General features: G+C 57.4%; 1 protein-coding gene across 1 annotated transcript in view; it reads right to left on the reverse strand.

Moving 5' to 3' along the window:
* The window catches only part of ZNF385C (zinc finger protein 385C), a 59576-nt gene that overhangs the window by 36749 nt on the left and 2242 nt on the right, over positions 1–20585 (reverse strand). The window contains 1 exon segment of the mRNA XM_068996225.1: positions 3815–4063. Coding sequence (XP_068852326.1) covers positions 3815–4063 — 249 coding nt within the window.

Raw genomic sequence — 20585 nt, forward strand, 5'->3', positions numbered from 1 at the left:
ACAAAGCCCCTCTGAACATCCCTGAAACAGATTGGCACCCGTTTGCTGGGTAATGAACAGCTGGAAGGCTGCGACAGCAGAGAGCAGTGGGGGAAGGAGGAGGAAATGCAGATGAGCAGTGAGATGCTGGAGCACACAGAGCAGGGTCATGGAAAAGGAACATGGCCCAGGACCACAGAGCACGATCATGGAGCAGCATCATGGAGTGGGATCACACACCTGCTAGATTGCCCATGGTCAGGTGCACCAGTTCCCCTCCCTCTGCTGCTGTCCACCCCAGGGCACGGCTTTCCAGGTGCTGCTCTGGGTGGTTTTCAGGAGTTGTCTCCCAGCAGGGCTGTCCCAGCCCAGCACAGAGCACAGCCATGGACTCCTTGGTCAGTGCAACAGGCAACAACCCAGCCTCAGGCACCATGACCCCAGCTCTGCAGGAGCTGTTCAAAGGGAGTGGGTTCCCTGCCAGCCATCAAAATCAGGGAGTTCATCTGGCACCCCCCGTGAAACCCAAGATAATCCCACCAGCAGCCGCCAGCCCCCCCTGACTCTCGGAGCAGCCCAGGCTCCCCCAGGGTCCCCACGTCCCCTCCCGAGGGCCCCACTCTCTGCTGCAGACCCAGTGATGCTGAAGCTGTCACAGCGATTTCTCTGCTCATCTCAAACCTTTCTGCTCCAAACACGCATGGACAGACATTTCAGCAGATAATTGGGAAAACCAGAACCTTTCCCTTTGCAAGGAACTGTTGTTCCAGGGCTGTGTTGCTGAGTGGGGGGACAGCACCAGGCAGCCCCAGTGTGAGGCGGGGTGACAGCATTGGGCAGCCAGGGAGAGGCTCAGGGTATGTAATGCCATGGGATATTGGAGAGGAGGAAGAGATTGTGACACAACTCAGCCCCAGGGCACAGCTGCCTCCAGGTGTTTTGGCTCTGCCTTGGCATTTAGTTTGGGGGAGCAGCTCAGCAGCTCCCAAAGCCAAGAAAATTGGTTTGAGTTGGGCTCGGGGCTTTGTGTGAACCCTCCTGGCACAGGAGATGCCTGAGCAGTGTGTCCTTCCCACAGACCCTGGCCAAAGGCGTATGAGCTGCTGTCAGCTCAGATTTGCCTGGGAAACCAGAGCCTCATGCTCCAAAGGAGAGTGCTTCCCGCTGCCTTTCAGGGAGATGTGAGCTGGCACAGCCCAGAGACAATGCTCTGGTAGCAGCGAGTGTGAGCTGTTCTTTGCATCCCATGACTTTTTTGAGACACCGGTGGAAAGCCCTTTTGGGGAAAGCACTGGATCAGGGTGTAAGTTCCTGAAATGGCCCAGCTCAGCATTTCCTGCAATGGGAGCCCCAGAGATCACCCAGGACGAGGGGAAGCAGCAGCCCCCTGTCCATGCCCCTGCACCCACCAGTCCCCATTTTGGGGTGGCTCAGCTCTTCCTGCTCATTCAGCACTAGACAGTGGTTTGCTTCCCGAGGACTCTCAGAGCAAACTGAGATCGCTTGGGCTCCCTGGGAAATCACAGGCAGTAATTAAATCACTCATGACCCAGTTGGATTAGAACTGGCATCTGCAACACGAAAACGTCTTTCATCTGTGGGCACCCTGTATCTAATCACCACCTTCACCGTGATTCCATACAGGACAACAAGGACCTGGGACCTGTCTTGCAAAATGAAACGTCTAATAAGCAATAATTTGTTTTTAAGTTGAGGGCTTTCTGGTACAGAGCTAATGAATTGTAATGACACTGATTAGCATGTTTGCCAGTGACGCTCCTCTGCAGCTTTGCTCCACAAGACGCCAGCGATCACAGCCTGTGCGGGAAGAACAGATCCGAGGAGCCAGAGGGGAAAGGGGAGATTGAGTGGTGGCTGGGAAGCTGCCTTTGATGTAGCTGTAGATGTCAGCGTGAGACAGAGATTCCAGCCCAGAGGAACATCCCATCTTTGTCTAACTCAATTACTTCATTTAATCCACTGTCTTTAACCTCCCAAGGCTCCCCCAGTACTGACACGCCACTGGAGACCCGTGTTAGCCATTCCTGTCTGTGGGCTGTGCCAAGCTGAGCCCAGCACCAGAGCAGGCAGCTGCCCAGGAAGGAGTGACTGCTCCCAGGACCGCAGGCAGATGCATTTTCTCAGTACCCGAAGGTGCAGGTCTGGCTGGTGAAGGGCTTCTAGAGGAGTGTGATGAGGCAGGGCAGGGCTTCCCCAGCACCCCATCATCCTGCCAGCCCTGCCTGTGCCCTCTTGCCCATGCGCTGCAGCCCAGCCAGGACCTTGTCCTGCTCTTGTCCTCACCTCACTGGGGCAAGGCAGACAGGGCTGGTCCCCTTTGGGTTTTGGGGGCACGCATGTGGCACCAAGTACCCCTGGTACGGAGAGGGCACAGGAGTCACATCGGTCAGTTCCCAGCCGCCCAGGGTCACGCCTCAGGAGGCTGGGAAAGGCTCACAGAGACAACACTGGAAGTGACATTTTTAACCAAAAGTGCAGGGAGAGGTCAGCTCCGGCGGGAACAGGAGGGACGGGGAGGCGCGGGGAGCAGCTGCCGCCTGCAATTTCCCCACATAAGCAGATCAGAGCCCTGCGCACACGGGAGCGACTGCGCCGTGCCCGGCAGAGCGGAGCGTGTGGGGCTGACACGGCGGGGCCCCAGGGGTGCGTGGGCTGCGCACCCCGGCACTGGCACAGGTCAGGGACAGTGCAGAAGCACAAAGAGCAGACTGGCATGCTCCGGGATTCTTTGGCTCAGTAGGAAATACATCCCTGGACAGCCTCCCATCAGACCCCAACCAGATTGAGGGGAGAAGCTGGAAGCTGCAGGCTGGAATTTATGAGCCTGTTCCCCATTAAAATAGCCGGCAATATTTCCATGTGTCAGTAACGCTGATGAAGAGTCCTGCTCCTTTGCATATCCCAGGCCTTACCCAAACAAAACCAGCACCAGTCAGGGCAGGATTTGGCACAGAGATGACTATTGCCATGCTAGGAATTTATGGCTCCAGCCTGCCCAGTCTCTAGTAAGAGCAGGAACAGGGAACCGTATAATCTTTAAGGTCCCTTCCATCTCAAGGCATTCTGTGATTCTACGAAATTCCCTTGGTTTGCTGCTAATCACAAACCCTCACAGCCAAAGGCAGAGCAGGTCAGCCATGCTGACAGGGTGACATTTCTGGGCACATTTCCCTGCTTTTGTGCATAAAATCTGCAGCAGCCAGCTGGGCCCGGCCAGGTGAATGCTGGCAGATGGCACAGAGGGCAAGTGAGTCCTTGCCCTTGCACAAGCTCCTGCCCAGCAGCACGGCACCCGCATGTGCCAGCACTCCTGCCGTGTGCCACAGCCAACAGGTGAGGGGCCTCAGCACCAGCATCTAAGCAGCATTTTGAATCAAACTCACTACAGATACAGGACATGTGCACAGCAGGAGCCTGGAGGGACATGGTCAGGTTGGCACCTGGAAAGCAGCATCCAGTAGCCCAGCAACTGACAGCTACTCCAACCTTGGACGCTCATGTCCTTGCTGCACAAACTATCTACAGAACTCAAGAAGACACCCACAGAGACAGAGCACCAGCAACCACACTTGCACACGGACAGACCCACGTGTGTCTGTCTCTTTGCCACTGCAGCACGGACTCTTGGGCCCCAAAACCTCCGGAGGACTGGCAGTGACAGCTGGGGGAAGCCCTGCAGTTCAGGTAGACTAGCAAGTGACAGATGCCAAGGACAAAATACAGCATTTCTGCACTTTCCACGAGCCCAACGGAGCAGCTGTGCCAGAGCAAGGGCAGCCTTTGGGCAACCTTGACCTGCTGGGTGGGCTCCTACCTTGGGCCGCTGGCATCTTCCCCTTGTTTAGCTGCTTGAGGCGCTTCTGGTGGGACTTGCCGTTGTAGTGGATCTGCGCCTGTGCAGCCGAGTTGAGTTGGATATTGCAGACCTCGCAAAGCGTGAACGACTGGTGCTTCTTCTCCCGCTTCATGCGCTGCTCAGGCTGGCTGGGGGGGCAGCTGGCCTCCTCCACCAGCTGCACTGCACTCTCGGGGCTGTGGGATGGGCTCAGGGGTCGCTTCATGCCTGCAGGAGGAAGGACAGACCCACTGTGAGGACAGAGGGACAGGAACAGGTGCCGGGTGAGGCAGGAGAGCCCAACACAGGTCCCACGCCTGTGGTGTGTCTGAATCTGGGAGGGATCCCTGAGCAAGTGCAACAGCGTTTGGGCAAGATGACATGAGCAGCAGCATTCCCAGGAGGTTAGTGCTGGAGTAGAGAATAACCCACTTCTTCCAAGTTTCCAGCTCCAGACGACACTCCTCGTGTCAGGTCAAGTCTCTGTTCACTCGTGGGCAGCACTGTGGGTTGGCCCGAGGCAGAGTTAGGAGGGAACCAACTCTCTGCAGGCAAGAGATTCAGCTGGCAGGACTTGTGTGCGGTGCGGGTGTCCCACAGCCCGTCCCCACCACGGCAGGAGAACGACCGGCACTGGCACCATCGGCAGGTGCCTGTCCTGAACATGGGGCTCTATGGGACCAACTTGCATCGGGAGCTGGAGCCCCAGACCCACACAGGGACACCACAGAGAAGAGCTGCCCATGGAGGGACTGGGGTCAACTGGGGATAGCCCTCCGGCGGCCTTTGCCTTGCAGGGACACTGTTCCTGCTGCCTGACCCTGAGCTGGGAATCGGTGGGACATCCAGAACAGCCTCGGAGGCGCGAAGGTCACCCGAGCCCTGTGATCCAGTTACCACCTTGGAGCTGGCAGCTGCGGCTTACAAATACCCGCAGGCACGCTGCGCCGAGACACCCCAAGGGGCCGAGGCAGGGGCCGCGGTGTCTGTGGGCGGCCAGGCAGGACCCAAGGGTGCCCTGCAGGGATGTTCCCGGCACCCTCGGCAGGGCTGCACGGGGACCGTGCGGGACTCAGCTGCCCGCACGCTCCTCGGACAGCAGGGACCAGACCGGGGGCTTTGGCTCAGGCTCAGCCCAAACCCTGCTGTGTCGTGCCGGCGTGGCCGCCCCCCCCAGCACTCAGCGCCCAGCAGGCCACGAGGGTTCGGTCCCCGGGCCCACCGGGGAGTCGCGGGGGGGGGGCTCGGGGCGCTGCAGCCCCGGCCGCGGCCCCGCGGTGGCGCCACCGCTCCGCGCCGGTCCCGCGGTGACCGGGGACGGGGGGGACACGGGGGGACACGGGGGGACACGGGGGGAACACGGGGGGACACGGGGGGACAGCGGGGACACGGAGGGACACGGGGGAACACGGGGGAACACGGGGGGAACACGGGGGGACACGGGGGGACACGAGGGGACAGCGGGGACACGGAGGGACACGGGGGAACACGGGGGAACACGGGGGGACAGCGGGGAACACGGGGGGACACGAGGAGACAGCGGGGACACGGAGGGACACGGGGGGACACGGGGGAACAGCGCGGACAGGAGGACAACAGGGAGGGGGGACAGTGGGTAATAGGGGGCAGCGGGGACTGGGGACAGCAGGGACATAGGGCAGCGCGTTCCCCGTCGCAGGGCGGGGGTGCGCTGCCACTCACCCACCCACCGGGTGAGCACCCCTCTCCTCAGCGGGTCTCGGCCCCATCCTGCGCCTTCCTGCACCCCGGAGGTGGCCACGAGTGTCTCCATCAGTAGTCCTGTTTAGCCAAAAGGAGCGGGAGGTTTTCCCACGAGCTGTTATAACAGAGCTGGAGGCCTTTCCCAGGATAACCATTAGCAGAGCAACCGGAAAGCAGATCTGGGAGACGATCAGCACCAGGAATGTGAGACGGGGCCTCAGGGACGCAGTGGGACACGCGGCACGCTGGTGGGGACACGCCAGCCGAGGCAGGTCGCCGGGTGCCCTTGGCATCCTCCCCCTCCCCGGGTATTTTTAATGCAATTACATCCCAGGACGCAGAGCTAAAATTGGAACATTATGTGGACAAAGTATCCCCAAAGTCTCCCTCGTCTTTAAAACGGGCATTGCTGTTGCTCTGATTAGGCAGCAACTCCTGTACCGGCTCCCGGGGCAGCGTTTGAAGGTCTGTCCTAATTGCACACACACTTGTTGTCTCATTCACTTAATTTCTTCTGCGCCTGTTCTGCTTCTCAGGTGTCAGGGCCACAAACCGGGTGGCTTGTGGCTGGGACAGGTCACAGGACAGGTCATGGCTCGTGTGCAGGCTGGCGGCGCCCTGGCTGACGGCTCCTTTGGGGCAGATTTCACCTTTTCAGCAAAGCCTTGAGGAATTTTTTTTTTTTTGGGGGGGGGGGGGTTGGCTGTTACCTTTCACAGGAGGGAAACTAAGGCAAGGTGAAGGTTAAGTGACACCCCCAGGGTGATTCAGGGGCTCTGAGTCAAACCCAGCTTAGTACGTAGGGTCACCACATCCCAGCTCCACCACCCATCCCACCCCAGGACCAGTGAGGTCAAGCTTTTGTCTCCTCCATGCAGGAGGATCACAAGCAGTTGCAAATTTTTGGGTAGTCTTCCCAAGGGTTCTCCTGGATGGGGGGTGATGAGCTGCACCCACCGCTGCCCAGATTTGACCTGGCTGATCAGCATCAATGACACCTCCCAGGACCCCGATGGCACCCTGCCACCTGCACTTCTTGCTGCCCTTCCCTCAGAGCCAAGGGCTCTGCCAGTCCCACAGGGGACGTCCTTTTGGCTGCTGATTTTTTGAAGGAGACCCACGCTGGGACATCCTTTACTCAGCTCCTGAATGCAAAGCAAACTCCAGAAACCACAACTTCCCGCACAGGCTGCATTCACTGGAAGTGGCTCTGTGCCCACACACTGTGCTGAAGCAGCATCCTACAGCATCCCATAGCATCCCACAGCATCCCAGAAAAGCCACTGGCTGGGCATGAGATACATCAGCGGGGCAGTGGGGTTCTGGCCAAGCTACAAATCCTGATGAGAGAGCAGGTTTGATGCAGGTCAGGTCCTTTCCCTCATTTCCTGTGTTCTGGAAACCTGGGGACAGACCCATCAAGGCCACCCTGGGCACAGGGAGTGCTGTTATCCCAGCCTGATCAGAGGTTCCCATGCACATGCAGCCTGAACATCTGTGCAGGGATGTTCTCTCAGAGTCCTACCCCAGCACAGACCCTCATGCTCCCTCCTGCCATCAGCACCAGTTTGTGTCCCATGGGACTTTTATTTGGCCTGAACTCAACAGAGCCAACACATGGGACCAGAACCTCCCCCCAGGTCAAACTGCCTTTGCCACAGAGCTGAGGGGACCTGACAGCAGCTAATTGGGAGATCTCTCCATTCAGTGACATGGGATCAGGGAAAACACCACCTGAACAGAAAGTGCATGAGTTTGGTCAGAGAGCAAGAAATCTGAAGAAAAAAAATCTTATTTGAGTTCACTAGACTCCATTCTACTGAATCCACCTTCCTTGCCTCCAGCTGAATACACACAACAGTAAATGAAAGCAGCAGAAGTAAAAGAAAGTGTTGGTATGAAAGTGGCCACCAACAGTTGTCACCAAATTCCCTCAAACCCCCTGAGTAAGGACCAATTTCACGGTCCTTGTTCACATCTGTAAGGACCCTCAGGAAAGCCAGAGCTGCCACAACCCCTCACCCTCACCTCACCCTCACCCTCACCCTCACCCACTGCATCCCATCAGCTCAGGGTCTGCACCCTTAAGCAGCTCTGTGATTCTGCCACTCCCGTGCATGTTTGCACCAGGGCCCCTGACTGTGCCTCCCTCCAGAGCCACCAGGGAGCCCCAGACCCCCTGTGGCAGCAGCCCCACCATCCTGCCTCCTCACAGACTCCTCACCACTGGCACAGGCAATTTCCAGCCCACCCACCCATCTGGGCTCAGGATAAAGCAATGCTGAAGAGGCAGCACCTGGTGCCCCAGCCTGGCACAGGAGGCTCCTACCTGGTGCTGGTGAAGGGGACGCCGAGCCCTGCCCTTGGCACCGCCGAGCTGAGCTGGCTCCTGCCCTTGTGCCACGGCCGTCAGGGCACCACAGCCGCCCCTACGCCCGGAGAGTTCCAGACATTTGTCTCATATTTCAAGGAGCACTTCAAATGCGGTTCGATCGCCACTAAATCAGCCCTCATCAGCAGCCTCCGGACGAGAGCCGGCACGTCCGAGTTGGTGCCTTGTGGCTCAGCAAGTTCCCAAAGAGCCCGGAGCGTCACGCGGGGCAGTGGGCGCCAGCTGGCAGGGGGTGGCACTGGAGGAGCCACCTTGAGCCAAGAGCAGGCGGATGCACCTGACAGCAGCTCTCAGTGACAGGGGAGCTGGGGGAATGGGGCAGCTTTCCACGCTGCCTCGAAGGCTGGGCCCAGAGAATTCCCTGTGCAACTTCGTAAAGAGGCACCAGCTGCTGGTGGAGGGATGGGAAGGCCACTGGCCTCGCTGCAGTGGGCACAGGGGGCTCTGCCCTGGACGTGGAGGTGGCCCAGGGGACCTGCTATTGCATCAGGAGATGCTTCAACGTCCCAGCCTGAGAGCTGAGCAGATCCAGGCAGACTGCAGGTTTTGGAGGGGCCTGGCCATGCCTGCAGCACTTTCAGCATTTCATAACACTGCATCAAACCAGCTGCCCCCCCAGCCCCGACATATGCTCCACTCTGCTAATGCCAGAGCGAGGCACATTTTAGGATCAGTCCGTAAACCATCCGTTGTCAGAGCAAGGATTAGTGTGAGCTGTCTCTCCCCAGGGGCTCTGGACTGCAGGCTGGCTCCTGGCACGGGCACCACGGCACACAGGGGGCTCAGACCATCCGCAGCCCTCAGCTGTGAATCCCCCAAATGCCCAGCTCTTACCCTCAGATGCTCTCAGGGTTCCCCTCAGCCCCGTTCCCACATGCTGAAGGGCAGTGGGACATCTTGCAGCCTCCCGAGAGGGCAGGGAGCATCACACGGAGCACGGTGCCTCTGCGCCTGCCCTCTCCTTTGCACATCAAGATCATTAACACCGCAGGGCTGTGCATCCCCTGAATCAGCAGATCCCAGCCCTGTTCCCGGGCAGTGAGGACAGCTGAAACCCAGCTGAAGGAGACGCCATGGAGGGAACAATGCTGCTTCTCTGCAGCGGGGCAGGGAATGTGCCCATCCACTCTAGGAAGCAAAACCTGGGCAGTGCCACCTGCTCTCAAACCAGCAGCGAAAACAGCAAAGCAAACAGAGGCAGGGAGTGTGAGATTCCGTCCCAGGGTTCGGCTGTAGGTGTGAGCACAGCACAGGGAGCAGTGGGAGAGGAAGGACTGAGTCTCCGTGATTCATTGCCCCCACTGGCCGTGTGCCCCCAGCCACTCCGCTGGCCGAGGAGAACCTGACAGGATCACAGCATCCTTCAGGATTCTTGTGGTCAGCACCACAAGATTAGGGCAGAGCCACGTCTCACAGAGCCACTGTGCTCTCTTGGGAAATAAAATTCAGAGAACCAGGTGATGCACAGGGAGGGTCTGAGCCCTGGCTGCACCTCGTGCTCCCCTCGCTGTTCGCTGAAGCTGCCACAGGGAAATTCCCAGAGAAGATGATTTTCCACAAGTGCAGGATCCAGAATGAGATCCAGGCCAGCTCCTGAGGACCTTCCACCCCCACTGCAGGCACCAACAGCTGGGTCAGCAGCGGTGCCACTGGAGGCACAACGCCACAAGCATTGGCAGAGCACCCTGGTGGTGCTGGCAGTGCTGGTCCCACTCCCCACCCACGTGTTCCCCTTGGCAAAGGTGAGGACACCCACCACGAGCACTTACAGTGATGAGTAGGGTTCCAGCAGGTCCCACAGCAGAGCTGGGCATTGTCTTCCCTCCCAGCTCCCCTCACTCCTGCGTCTGGGTCAGGAGGTTTTCACGGCAGAAATTGGCTTTTAAGTGAATTTGTGGAGAGCTGCTGGCTAACAGGAGACCTCCAGTTTAAGCTGGAGCTCTCAAAGGCTCCTCTGTTACAAGTAAATTAAATATTTGATAGTGCTAAGCAAGTGACATTTGCAGTCCGGTCACAGCAGGGGTATCAGATAGAGATATTTGCAACGGGATCTGTTTAAATCCATGTAGTGCTTTGGATCCGTACATCAAAACAAGCCCAGAGCTTTATTAAAATCAATGTTATCAAACACCCTGCTGGGGGAGGCTCTGGAGCCCATGTGGTGGGGCTGGGGGGCAGCTGAACCCTGCTGAGCTGCGAGGCTGCAGTATGGTGCAGCTTTGGAAGAGATTCTTCTTTAAAATTCAAGAGTAGCAAGAGGCTTGTTCCTACCTGCAGCTGTGGGAGGGAGATTCCCTGCAGCAGAAAAAAGGGAAAGCACTGACCTAGCCCCAGATGGAACCTGTTTTCAATCAGATCCCTTATATATGAGAGATTTCTGATACCTGACACCAGATCAGACATGATCCCATCCCAAATTCCTCAGACACATATTCCAGAAACTGCCACGAGGTTGTTCAGTCTGAAAAATGCCTGATTCCCTTCCCCAGCTCAGCAAAGCTGCATGGAAATACACTTTGTCAAAGTATAACAAAACTACTTTCATCACCTACCCTAAAAAAAGGGCTTGGAAACATAAAGGCTGCAAAGGACTTTCTGCATCTGTCACAGGAGATGTGACGAAGTGACACAGAGTTCAGGCTACTTGTTGACAGTGAACGCCCTTCACGGACAGATCTGGGGAAGATTTCCTTACCAGCACATGGCTCAGTCCCATCAGCTCTGATGGGAGGGGAGGCTCCTGAGCCCTGGCCCAGGACTGCTCTGGGTCTGCCCTTGGCCCAGAGCTCTGGGAAGATGGGTCCAGGGACAGCCGGACACCCCAATGACGTGGCTGAGGGGCCACCCCACCACCAGCCCGATCTGCCCCAGTTCCGTGGCACTTGTCGCGGTGCTGAAGCTCCCAAACCTCCCAGCTGTTGAGAAAAGTTAGAGAAAGCATCTCGAGCTGAAAGGGAGATGACAAGTAAAAAGAACCCCGAATTTATTGTTTTCTCAGAATTTAGAGTGGGAGGAAGGAAAATGGGACGACCCATGATTTTTTAATGCCTGCAGTTGGCAGCTCCGTATTTAATGTGACAGCATCCCTTTAAGAAAAATATGTTCATACACAAGGAAGAAAATAAATTGGCGAAGCAATTTGCTTTCAAGCTAGGCTGACAACTCCCCACTCCAACGTTTTGCTGCAGCCTTGGGTGAGCCACAGTGGCCGGCACTCCATGCTGAGCAGGGATCATCTCAGAGGTTAAGGATGCTTCACTGAGTGACAAACCCATCTGGGAGCAGTAATTTATCCCAGAGATGGTGCAAAGAAAGAGTGGAAGGAATAATTCATTGTGTGTGAGGCAACGAGGAGACGTGCTGTCATGTTACCACACTGACAACTCCCCGACACAAACAGAGATGCTTGTTACGGAGCCTGAACCCACACGATCAAAGGGGCTTCTGCTTTTGGGGTAGGAAGGGAGAAAAAAAGACAGGAAGAAAGGAAAATAAGAGCTAAATCAAAGCCTTGTTACCATTTCTCATGAAAGAAACTTGTGAGAAATGCTCTTTGCAGAGCAATTAGTCACCAGGATCTGAGGCGAGCGCCCAGCAGGACCCACTGCTGCCGCCCTGGGGCTGGGGAGGAACAGCCTGGTGTAGCTGCTCAGAGCAGCCTGGGGGGAACATGATCGAGCTGGCAGTGCCAGCAGGAAGGACCTGTCTGATAGGGGACAGCGTGATGGCACCAGAGCCATGGGGAAGAGAGGAGTCAGAAACCAGGGTCCAAAACCATCCCTCACTCCCGCATTCCACTCAGCTGGGGGTCAGGGCTCCCCAGAATGATGCTGCACTCCCAGCACTTGAGGTGCCTGCTGACAGTGGCAGCTCTGAATTCAAGCCCTTAAAGCCCCGATCTTGGTGATGGTGGTGCCACACCCGCGGGTGGCACAAAATCCCTGAGCCCCCCGAGGTGCTGCTGAGGGGCCCCCAAGACTAATGGGGCTGCAAGGGTCCTGTCAGAACCGTGCTGCAGGAGCACTGGCCTTCAGCCTCAGATCACACCTTGAAACCCTGACTTGTCTGTGAACACCAGGATGCCAGCGCTGACAGGCAGGGAAATGAAATGGGACAGATGATAATGAATTGCCCACATCCCTCAGTGTCTCCTGGATGTGGAGTAATGAAGTTATACAGTGCTCACTGGCTGGAGGACAGAAGAAGAGTTTCAGAGCTCGGGTTTAATCAGTTCAGTGGCAAGCATGGCCTGGATTCGTTCTCTCTTCTCGCCACGGTTTGGTGTCTCCACTCCTGTCCCAGCTCCCGGCTCCTGTCAGCCCCAGCACGCACTGCCTTGCTCCTGCAGCACTGGGATGGAGCTGCAGGGACCCAGTCACTGCAGCGTGAGAATCCTGTGCTGTGTCGGAGGTCATCGGTGTCAGGAGAGAAGCACGTGTATCCAATTAGACTGGGAAACCTCTGCTCCCAGAAGGGCAGAGGGCAGCGAGTGTTGGCTGGCGGTGCAGGTGGCAGCTGGAGTATTTACTTGGGCAGCACCATTAGCGTTATTTAATGAGTTCGGGTGGGTCAGCGTTCCTGTTTGAAAGGAATTCCTAAATGGACTAATGAAAAGTTACTTGTCTCCCTGCCATGGAGACAGCCCCACTCCTGCTCCCTCCTGAGCATCGGCGCTGAGCAGCAGAGATCTCCCTGCTCCCTCTCTGTGCTCACCTGCCTCCCACACGTGCATGACATTGCCATTGCTGCCGCGCTGTCACCGCAGCGGCTGCCACGCTGTCACCGGAGGGTACCTGGCACAGGAGGGAGACAGGGCTGCGCTGGGCACGGCTCACATCGTCCGCGCGTGTGGCCAGCGAGCAGCACGGAGCCATGGCTGGGGCAGAGGCTGGTCCTTCCATAGGGTATTCCCGGGGTGAAACCAGGGAACTGCTGCTCCTCCAGCTGGGCGCCGGATGCAGCCCTGCGCTCAGTGCTGCCCGCCAGCGAATTCCAGGCAGTGGGAAACGAGGTGGCGAGGTGGCCCGGGCAGAGGGGCTGCTGACAAGTCGGTCTCCTGCCACACAAAGCAGGAGCCAAGGGTCCAAGCATGTCCCTGCATGGGCAGAATGCCAGGTCGCAGCCAGGATGGGAGAGGCAGCCAAGGCACGGCCCTACGAGCTGCCTCGGGGCTGCACTGGGGCCGGGATCCCAGCGGAAGCCCCGCAGTCGCCAGCCCATTGCCAGGGCTCCCGGCTCCCCGGGGCGTGCGGGGGACAGCGGCGAGAGGCTCAGCTCCGCTGGCAGCTGCCGAGAGGTGGAGGCGTTGCTGTTATGAAAACATGCGAGGGCTGTGTCTGAAAACATTGTGAGGAGCCAGCTCCATAAATAGGCCCTTTATGGCTCTTCCCTGCTCTGAGACAGGCTCTTTCACACACACTTGGCTCCGGCACGGCGGGTTACGCGGCTAAAACAGCCCTGTGTCGGGTGGGGGAGACTGGGGAGCACCGGCAGACGGGACACGGACACTGCGGCACCACCCCTGAGCCGGGCCCGCTCCCACCGCACCAGCACCCGTCAACAGCAGCCCGTGCCCCCCGGCAGGAGCTGCGATGCCCGTGGGAGGACAGAGACCAGGACGGTGACCCGTGCTGTCACGGGACACGGGCAGCAGCTGCTCGGCTGCCACCACCTCCGCGGGCAGCACGCCCCGGCGCCGCAGCACACGGCCGCGATTAATCAATGGTTTCATCAGGGAGCTGTCATTAATTGAGCAGCTCCTGTGGCCACGGAGCCAAGTGGTCTGTGCAGTGTCAGAAGACGCGCATGCAGCAGCAGCTCTTCACTGCTTTCGGCCACATCCATTTAACGCGATGACAGTTCAGTTTGTGCCCCCTCAGCAAACGTCCCCCGGTGTGGGAGCACTGGTGACTAAAGCAGCGGGTGAACGATTAGTGACTCAGCGCATAATTTTGCTCATTTTGTGCCTTTTTTTAGCGCGGGGCGGACAGAGCTCACACAGCAAACTCTCGCCAGGCACCGCCACCGCTCCCTCACAGCATCCCAGCTCCGGGCACCCACCTGGGGTTGGGGACCTTCTGCAGGCAACCATCTGTTTGATGTGGTTCTGCCCTGGAAAACAGGGAGAAGAAGCTGGAAAACACTGCCAAGGGCTTTGCCTTGTTCTTCATTCTCCCTTTCACTGTTTTCTTTCTGACCTGGGAAAAGGCAAGGGGAGCGCTGCAGCCGCGGGGAGCTGGACAGCCCCGGCAGCCCCGGCTGCGCAGCTCGCACCGCGCTGGCGCTGACCCGGCAGCTGCCTTTATCGAGAGCAAAGCACTGAGCTCTTGTCTTGGCGGTAACTGATGTCTGCAAACACCAGGTGCCGGCTTGAATTAAGAAGCTCTTTGAGCTGGAATTGTGCTGAACACCCAGCGCTGGGGTGAACGCTGCCAGAGGAACCTCTGTCCGGACCACCTGCATCAGCCCAAGGACCCAATGGCTGCATCCCGCAGGCTGGAGACAGTGACAGGGACGTGTCAGTAATTTCCTCTCATCCTTACAGACAGGGCAGCCACAGCCCAGCAGCCGTACATGTGCAGAAACCCGACATGTGAGAGTAGGTCCAGCTCTGGGTGACTCCATGTCCGGCAGGGCTGACCTGGCTGTCGGCGTGTCCGCACCTCCAGGTGATCCGTGTAGGAGCGGGGAATGAGGTCAATGTCGTCGGCACCGCCACTGCACCTGCACGGATCCCCCTCCATCCAGGGGGATGAGCTGAGCCACTCAGGTTCCCCCGTGCCACCCCTCTTGTGCATAGATCTGTGCAATCACACAGCCAGAGTGACCCACGCAACCAGTGCCAGCCGCCAGCCACTCCCATCTCCCATGGGCAGCTGCTGCTGGCAAATGGTCACCCAGTGTCACCGAACTCTCGTGGGGTCAGAGTGACACAGCCCCAAAGCAGTTTCAGGGATGGCAGCCCCAGCCACCGCGGGGGGACAGCGAATTGTCACCTCCCTAAAGCAGCTTTGTCTTTGCTTTCTCTTTAATGATTTCCCAGCTGCTTCCCCATTTCAGCCGATAATGGGACTTCACTCTCTATCTGGGTCTGAGAGGCGCTTGTCTTGTTCAGGCTGGAGAAAATCAATTCCCCTCTCACTCAAGTCTTTGCAAGACAGATGAACTGAAGATCGTGCCTGCCTGAACAAAATATTTATTCAGTCTGGGAACAGATTTACTTTTGAACCTTCTATAAATACAGCTGAGGGCCCCCATTTAATCCCTTACCAGAAGACCTAATTTTATTTGTTTTATGTTTTAAAGAATCCTCCCTTTTCCAACGCCTTGTCAGCAGGTGAAGAAAGGCAGGATTTTTGGCACTCAGCTTGGCAGTGGGCATAGCCAGCGGTGCTGGGCAGCCACTCCCTGGTGCCACTGCAGGATGGGGCTCGGTGGTGAGAGGGTGAGACCCCTGCACTGCTGGGTCTGGGTTCTACAGGATTCCCTGCCCTCTGTTACTGATTTACACCCATCAAAGCTCTGCTGGAGTCAGGGCAGGCAGGGAGAGGCCAAATCCTCCACAGAGGCGTCTTTGTGACCCTGCCTGCCCTGCCCACATGAGGATCCCTGTGCTGGGGGCAGAGTCCCCATCTCAGCAGCATCCCCATCTCATGCACGACCCTCTATGTCCCCTCAAGACTCGTGACCACCTTCCTGCAGACCCATCACCACATCTGCATGAGCCCCCCGGGACCAGCCACGCTTCGCTCCATCCACAGCCAAAACAGGCTTCGTGTGCCATGTGCTAATTAGGATTTGAAGGGGCAGCTGTTTATCTGTGATACAACAGGCACTTCACCACCAACCAGTGCCTCTCCCCATCACCCTCCCCATGGGGTGACACACCTAGTAGGGGCCCTGCCTGGGACCACAGCATCACACCAGCCTGACCCTCCAGGTCCTGCATCCTGCCCTGCCTGCATTATCTGTCACTCCACAGCCAGCGGTCCCTCAGCTGGGGCTGCAGAGGGGCTGGGGTTCCTGCCACTGGCAGGAGAAGGAAAAGCTCCTTGGCCAGCCAGGGGTGGGAGGGCAATGGGGAGCTGCTCCCAGGGTGCTCAGGGGGATCCTGTCACCTGCCAGCATCTCACTGTCACACACCACCGTGTTCTTGCCAGAGGGTTTGCCCAAGTCCTTAGGAGGAGAAATGTTCCCAAGGACAAACTGAAAAGCTTTCCCAGCACCAAGCACTTGCCAAAAGCCAGCAGGTGCTGGCGCTGATTTTCTGCCACCAGAACCCACCTTGGCACTTCCCTGGGCCAGAGCCCCATGGCCGTGGGAGCAGCACTGGCACCGCAGCAGTGCCGGCAGCAGGCCAGCACTGGAGGGGCAGGTGGCTGCCAGGTGTCTGTAAATCCCTTTGGGGACAGCCAAGCCGCATCACTGTGGCACCTGCATTGGTCATTGGTCCACTCATCTGCTGCCTAAGTCAGCATCAGTCAGCACTCATCCTGCCCCGAGATTCCGATGCTGCTTTGTGCCTTCCAGTGGTGATGGAGCACACAAGTCATCATCTCCCTCCACATCTGGTCAGGAAGGTGAGATTCTGGCACGGATGTGAATGCTAGGGTGCTGGTTCCAGGTCCCTCCCCGAGCTCTGCCGCAGCTCCTGGCCAGGAGTGAGCTCCTGCACAGACCCAGGATGGGCAGACAGACCCCAGCCTGGACAAGGGAATTGCTGTGTTCCCATTTGGCATATCCCCAGCCCTTGGAAGGCTCCTCCAAAGGCACAGAGTGCTCTACACCAAACTGGCTCACTTATTTGACACACTTATCAAATTGTTATTACACCTGTTGGCTAATTACCTCCTCTGGAAACCAGAGGGGACATAAATTTGACACTGACCTGTGCAAACCCGCAGCCCTACAGATGTCAGCTGGGTCTGGGGGGCTCAGTGGGGCTTGGGAGAAGTGGGGGACTGGGAATGTGTCTCTGTGGAAGTGTCCCTCCCTGCCCCACCAGCCCACTGCTGCTGTCCCATGCCTCAACAAGATGGGGAGTGGGGAGCCCAGGAGTCATGGTGAACCCCCTGCACCACATGCCTGGGGTGCCAGCACTGCCCTTCCTGCACCCTCTGCCTTCCTGAGCACAGATTAATCTGGGAGAGCTTTAATCCGCTAAAGCGCTTTCGTAACAGCCCTCAAAAATAAGCCTGGAGAGTTCCTAATACTTCTTGAAATTTTGGAGTTGGGATATTTATAGGCTCTGGCCTTGCATGAGACAAAGCACACCCAGCACTGGGCGGGAGGGCTCTGAGGTGGAGGAACCTGCTCTGGGGGGGACCCACTGCCTGACGTCAGCTCTCGCCCCCCAGCCCAGCCAGCAGCCGCTCTGTGCCACTCCCAGTCTCCTGCTGGCTCCGTAACAAGCTTCCCTTGTTTGGGATTTTTATGGGTTTTTTTCCTACAAGCATTTCAGGCTCCTCAGAAGAGCCTCCAGCCCAGCTCACAGACCGGCTCTGTGCCTTCAGCCCTTCAAACGAATGCAGAGCAGCAGCGCTTCCGACCAAGACAAACAGCAGTGATGCCGTGTCCCCTGGGCACGTGGCCGAGGAGGGCGAGGGCAGCAAATCACACACAGTAACAGAGAAAGTTCAGAAAAAATCAACACCCCCCCAAAAATGTGCCAGAAATCACCCACATCCACAAAACCCATGAGGCTAGGGTCCTGCTCTGCTGGTTTCCAGTCACTATCTCTGCCACATTGGTCCAGGTCCTGGCAGGGTCCAGTGAGCCGCTGGACATCCAGGGCAGCATCACTGTGGCACCTGCAAGGGCCAAGTCATTGGTCCCACATCTCTCCTGCTCCAACAGATAAAGGGAAAAACATCCCCAAAAGAAGCTCTTAGCCCTTTACCATGCGGTTTTACAAAGATGTGACCTGCTGTCCCCGGGGCAGTGGCTGCAGAGTTCTCCCAGTTCCAAGGCAGCAGAGCTCTCAGAGAACTGGGGGCTGATAGGAAGGTGAGAACCCCCTCTGATCTTACACAGGCAAAACCCACCCCACATTCAACAGTTCCTTCATCCCGCTGATGCAGAGCAAGGGCCAGTGGCCAGATATCAGAAGCAGAAATACTCAAACAGGAGACAGAGTAGCATCAGCCTGATTCCTACCAGAGAGGCCCCAGCTCATCCCCTGACCGGTGGGCACAAGGCAGAGGAGCGGGCAAAGCTGGCACAGAGCTGCCAGGATCAAACCTGTTGGCCAGAGGAACCCAGCACCTCACCACAGGAAGCATCAGGGGTGCCCAGTCCCCTCAGCACCCTGAGCCCGGCCGCTGCTGCCTGACCAAGGTCCAGCAGCTGGAGCAGCTCCTGACTCCAGGCAGACACAGGCACAGATCAGGGCTTCACCTCAAAATGTTTCCTTTGCAATTTCCCAGTGATCTTTCTTATCAACTAATTAAAACATTTCCATAATTAGGCCAGAGAAAATCACGACTCAGGAACGTTCCCATTTCAAAGCAGCACAGATCTGTTTCGTATCAAGGGCTCAGAGCCCTCGCCAGAGCCAGGTTCCCCCAGGTTCTCCCGTGACTGGGACTCAGCCTGGGCCCACCCCTGCAGGGCCCCACAGCCCCAAGCCCACCACCAGCCCCTCTCCTTGGCACCCTGCCGGGAATTCATCTTGGGGAAAAGGCTGTTTACATTGCAGGGGGAAAAGGTGGGTTTTATAAAAAAACAACCATAAAGAGCGCTCTGACAGTGAGGGATTCTCCGTGCCTTCAGCCCCTGTGAAGTCAGGAGTGCTTGGGGAAGCACCCAACCTGCCCACCAAGCCATGCAGAACAAAGTTCGCCCCTGCCCACAGCTGGGGTGCCTGTGTCAGCCCTGCCACCACAGCCAGGCTGGGCACACCAGCATCCTGATGCCTCTGAAATATCAACACCTGCATCCGAGGGAGCACCAGGGAAGCTCCCACGGGACCTGGGGCATCCTGTGCCCGCAAATCGGTTCATGGCTCCTTAAATCTGCAGGTTCCCTTTGATGACTGGCAAGTAAATTGTTGTATTTCTAACAGAAATGGAGCAGTTGTTACAGTGCAGCTGCAGCCTGGATTTCCTTGAGAGCACAGACATAATTCCTGACAGGGGCTTTCTGACACAGAAATTATGGCGCTATTTTGGAGGCAATCTCAGCGCATCATACTAAGAAACACCCTTTGTACATCACAATATCGTTGCTAAATTGACAAATAGACCCTCATGGGCCTCATTATTCTGCTCTGGATGTACATTTTTGCATTTTTATCATCCCTAGAAATGATTAAAGGGCTGCAGAACTGAGGGCTCTGGCTTTGGAAAACTCAAACTCCAGTCCCGATTGAGCTGAGAAACAGGAGAAGCAGTTGGAAGGGCTGCAGGGCTTGGAAAGGGAATCTTTGCCCCTATGATGTGTGAGTCTGGCACATTTTGGGGACTGTCCTGTGCTTCCATGACAGATTTGCTTTTAGCCCTGGAAATTCACCAGTGTAGAGCAATGGGACTGACATATCCAGTACTGGATTGGGAACATCCGTGCAAAGGTCCTTGTTCAGTCAATAGCAGACTTGTGTTGTGCACTTGTAGAAATACATTGATTTTCCCAGAAAGATTAGATAAAAGCCAAACAGGAGGAAGGTCTCCAGAAATACAACAAATAAGAGCCCAAAGACCAAGGTCCCTTTACCAGCCACCAGCCTATGTCTGAGGATGCTGGGGCAATGCTCGAGGAGGATTTTTGGGTTGGAACAGCTGTGGATGGCCACAGCATTGCTCCAGGCTGTGCACATTCCTGCCAGCCCCCGGGGATGAACAGCAGGAGGGTGCAGGCAGAATGACCTGGGGTAGCACTGCCCTGTCCATGTCCCCATTGGCACACTGAGAGGAGCCTTGTCCCAGGACAGCTGGGAATGCCAGGCAGAACACCAGCCCCCATAAACAGTGTAGAGAACATCAGCCAGGCAGGTGGGGAGGGATGGGATGGGATGGGATGGGATGGGATGGGATGGGATGGGATGGGATGGGATGGGATGGGGTGGGGTGGGATGGGGTGGGATGGGATGGGATGGGATGGGATGGGATGGGATGGGATGGGATGGGATGGGATGGGATGGGATGGGATGGGATGGGATGGGATGGGGTGGGATGGGGTGGGGTGGGGTGGGGTGGGATGGGATGGGATGGGATGGGATGGGATGGGATGGGATGGGATGGGATGGGATGGGATGGGATGGGATGGGATGGGATGGGATGGGATGGGATGGGATGGGATGGGGTGGGATGGGGTGGGATGGGATGGGATGGGATGGGATGGGATGGGATGGCTGCTCCAAGCCCACCGGCAGTGCACGCTCCAGCACAATGGCACCTCCTCACATGAGCAGCCAGGCACCCAACCCTCACTTACCAAGGCCAGGACATGCAGCCCTCCACAGCCCAGCACTGGGGTCCAAGCCCTGAGGGCAGTGAGCCACCAGCCCTAAAAAATATTTCTTACTCTTGGGACTATGAAACCAACCTCCCAATTTCTCTATAGAGAGGCTGCTGCTCTGTCAGAGTCGAACAGCGCTCGGGCAGCGAGAGCAGCCGCTCTGGAGCCCCGGCCAAGCACGAT

Source organism: Aphelocoma coerulescens, chromosome 27 (genome assembly GCF_041296385.1).
Source record: "Aphelocoma coerulescens isolate FSJ_1873_10779 chromosome 27, UR_Acoe_1.0, whole genome shotgun sequence".
Lineage (NCBI taxonomy): Eukaryota > Metazoa > Chordata > Aves > Passeriformes > Corvidae > Aphelocoma > Aphelocoma coerulescens.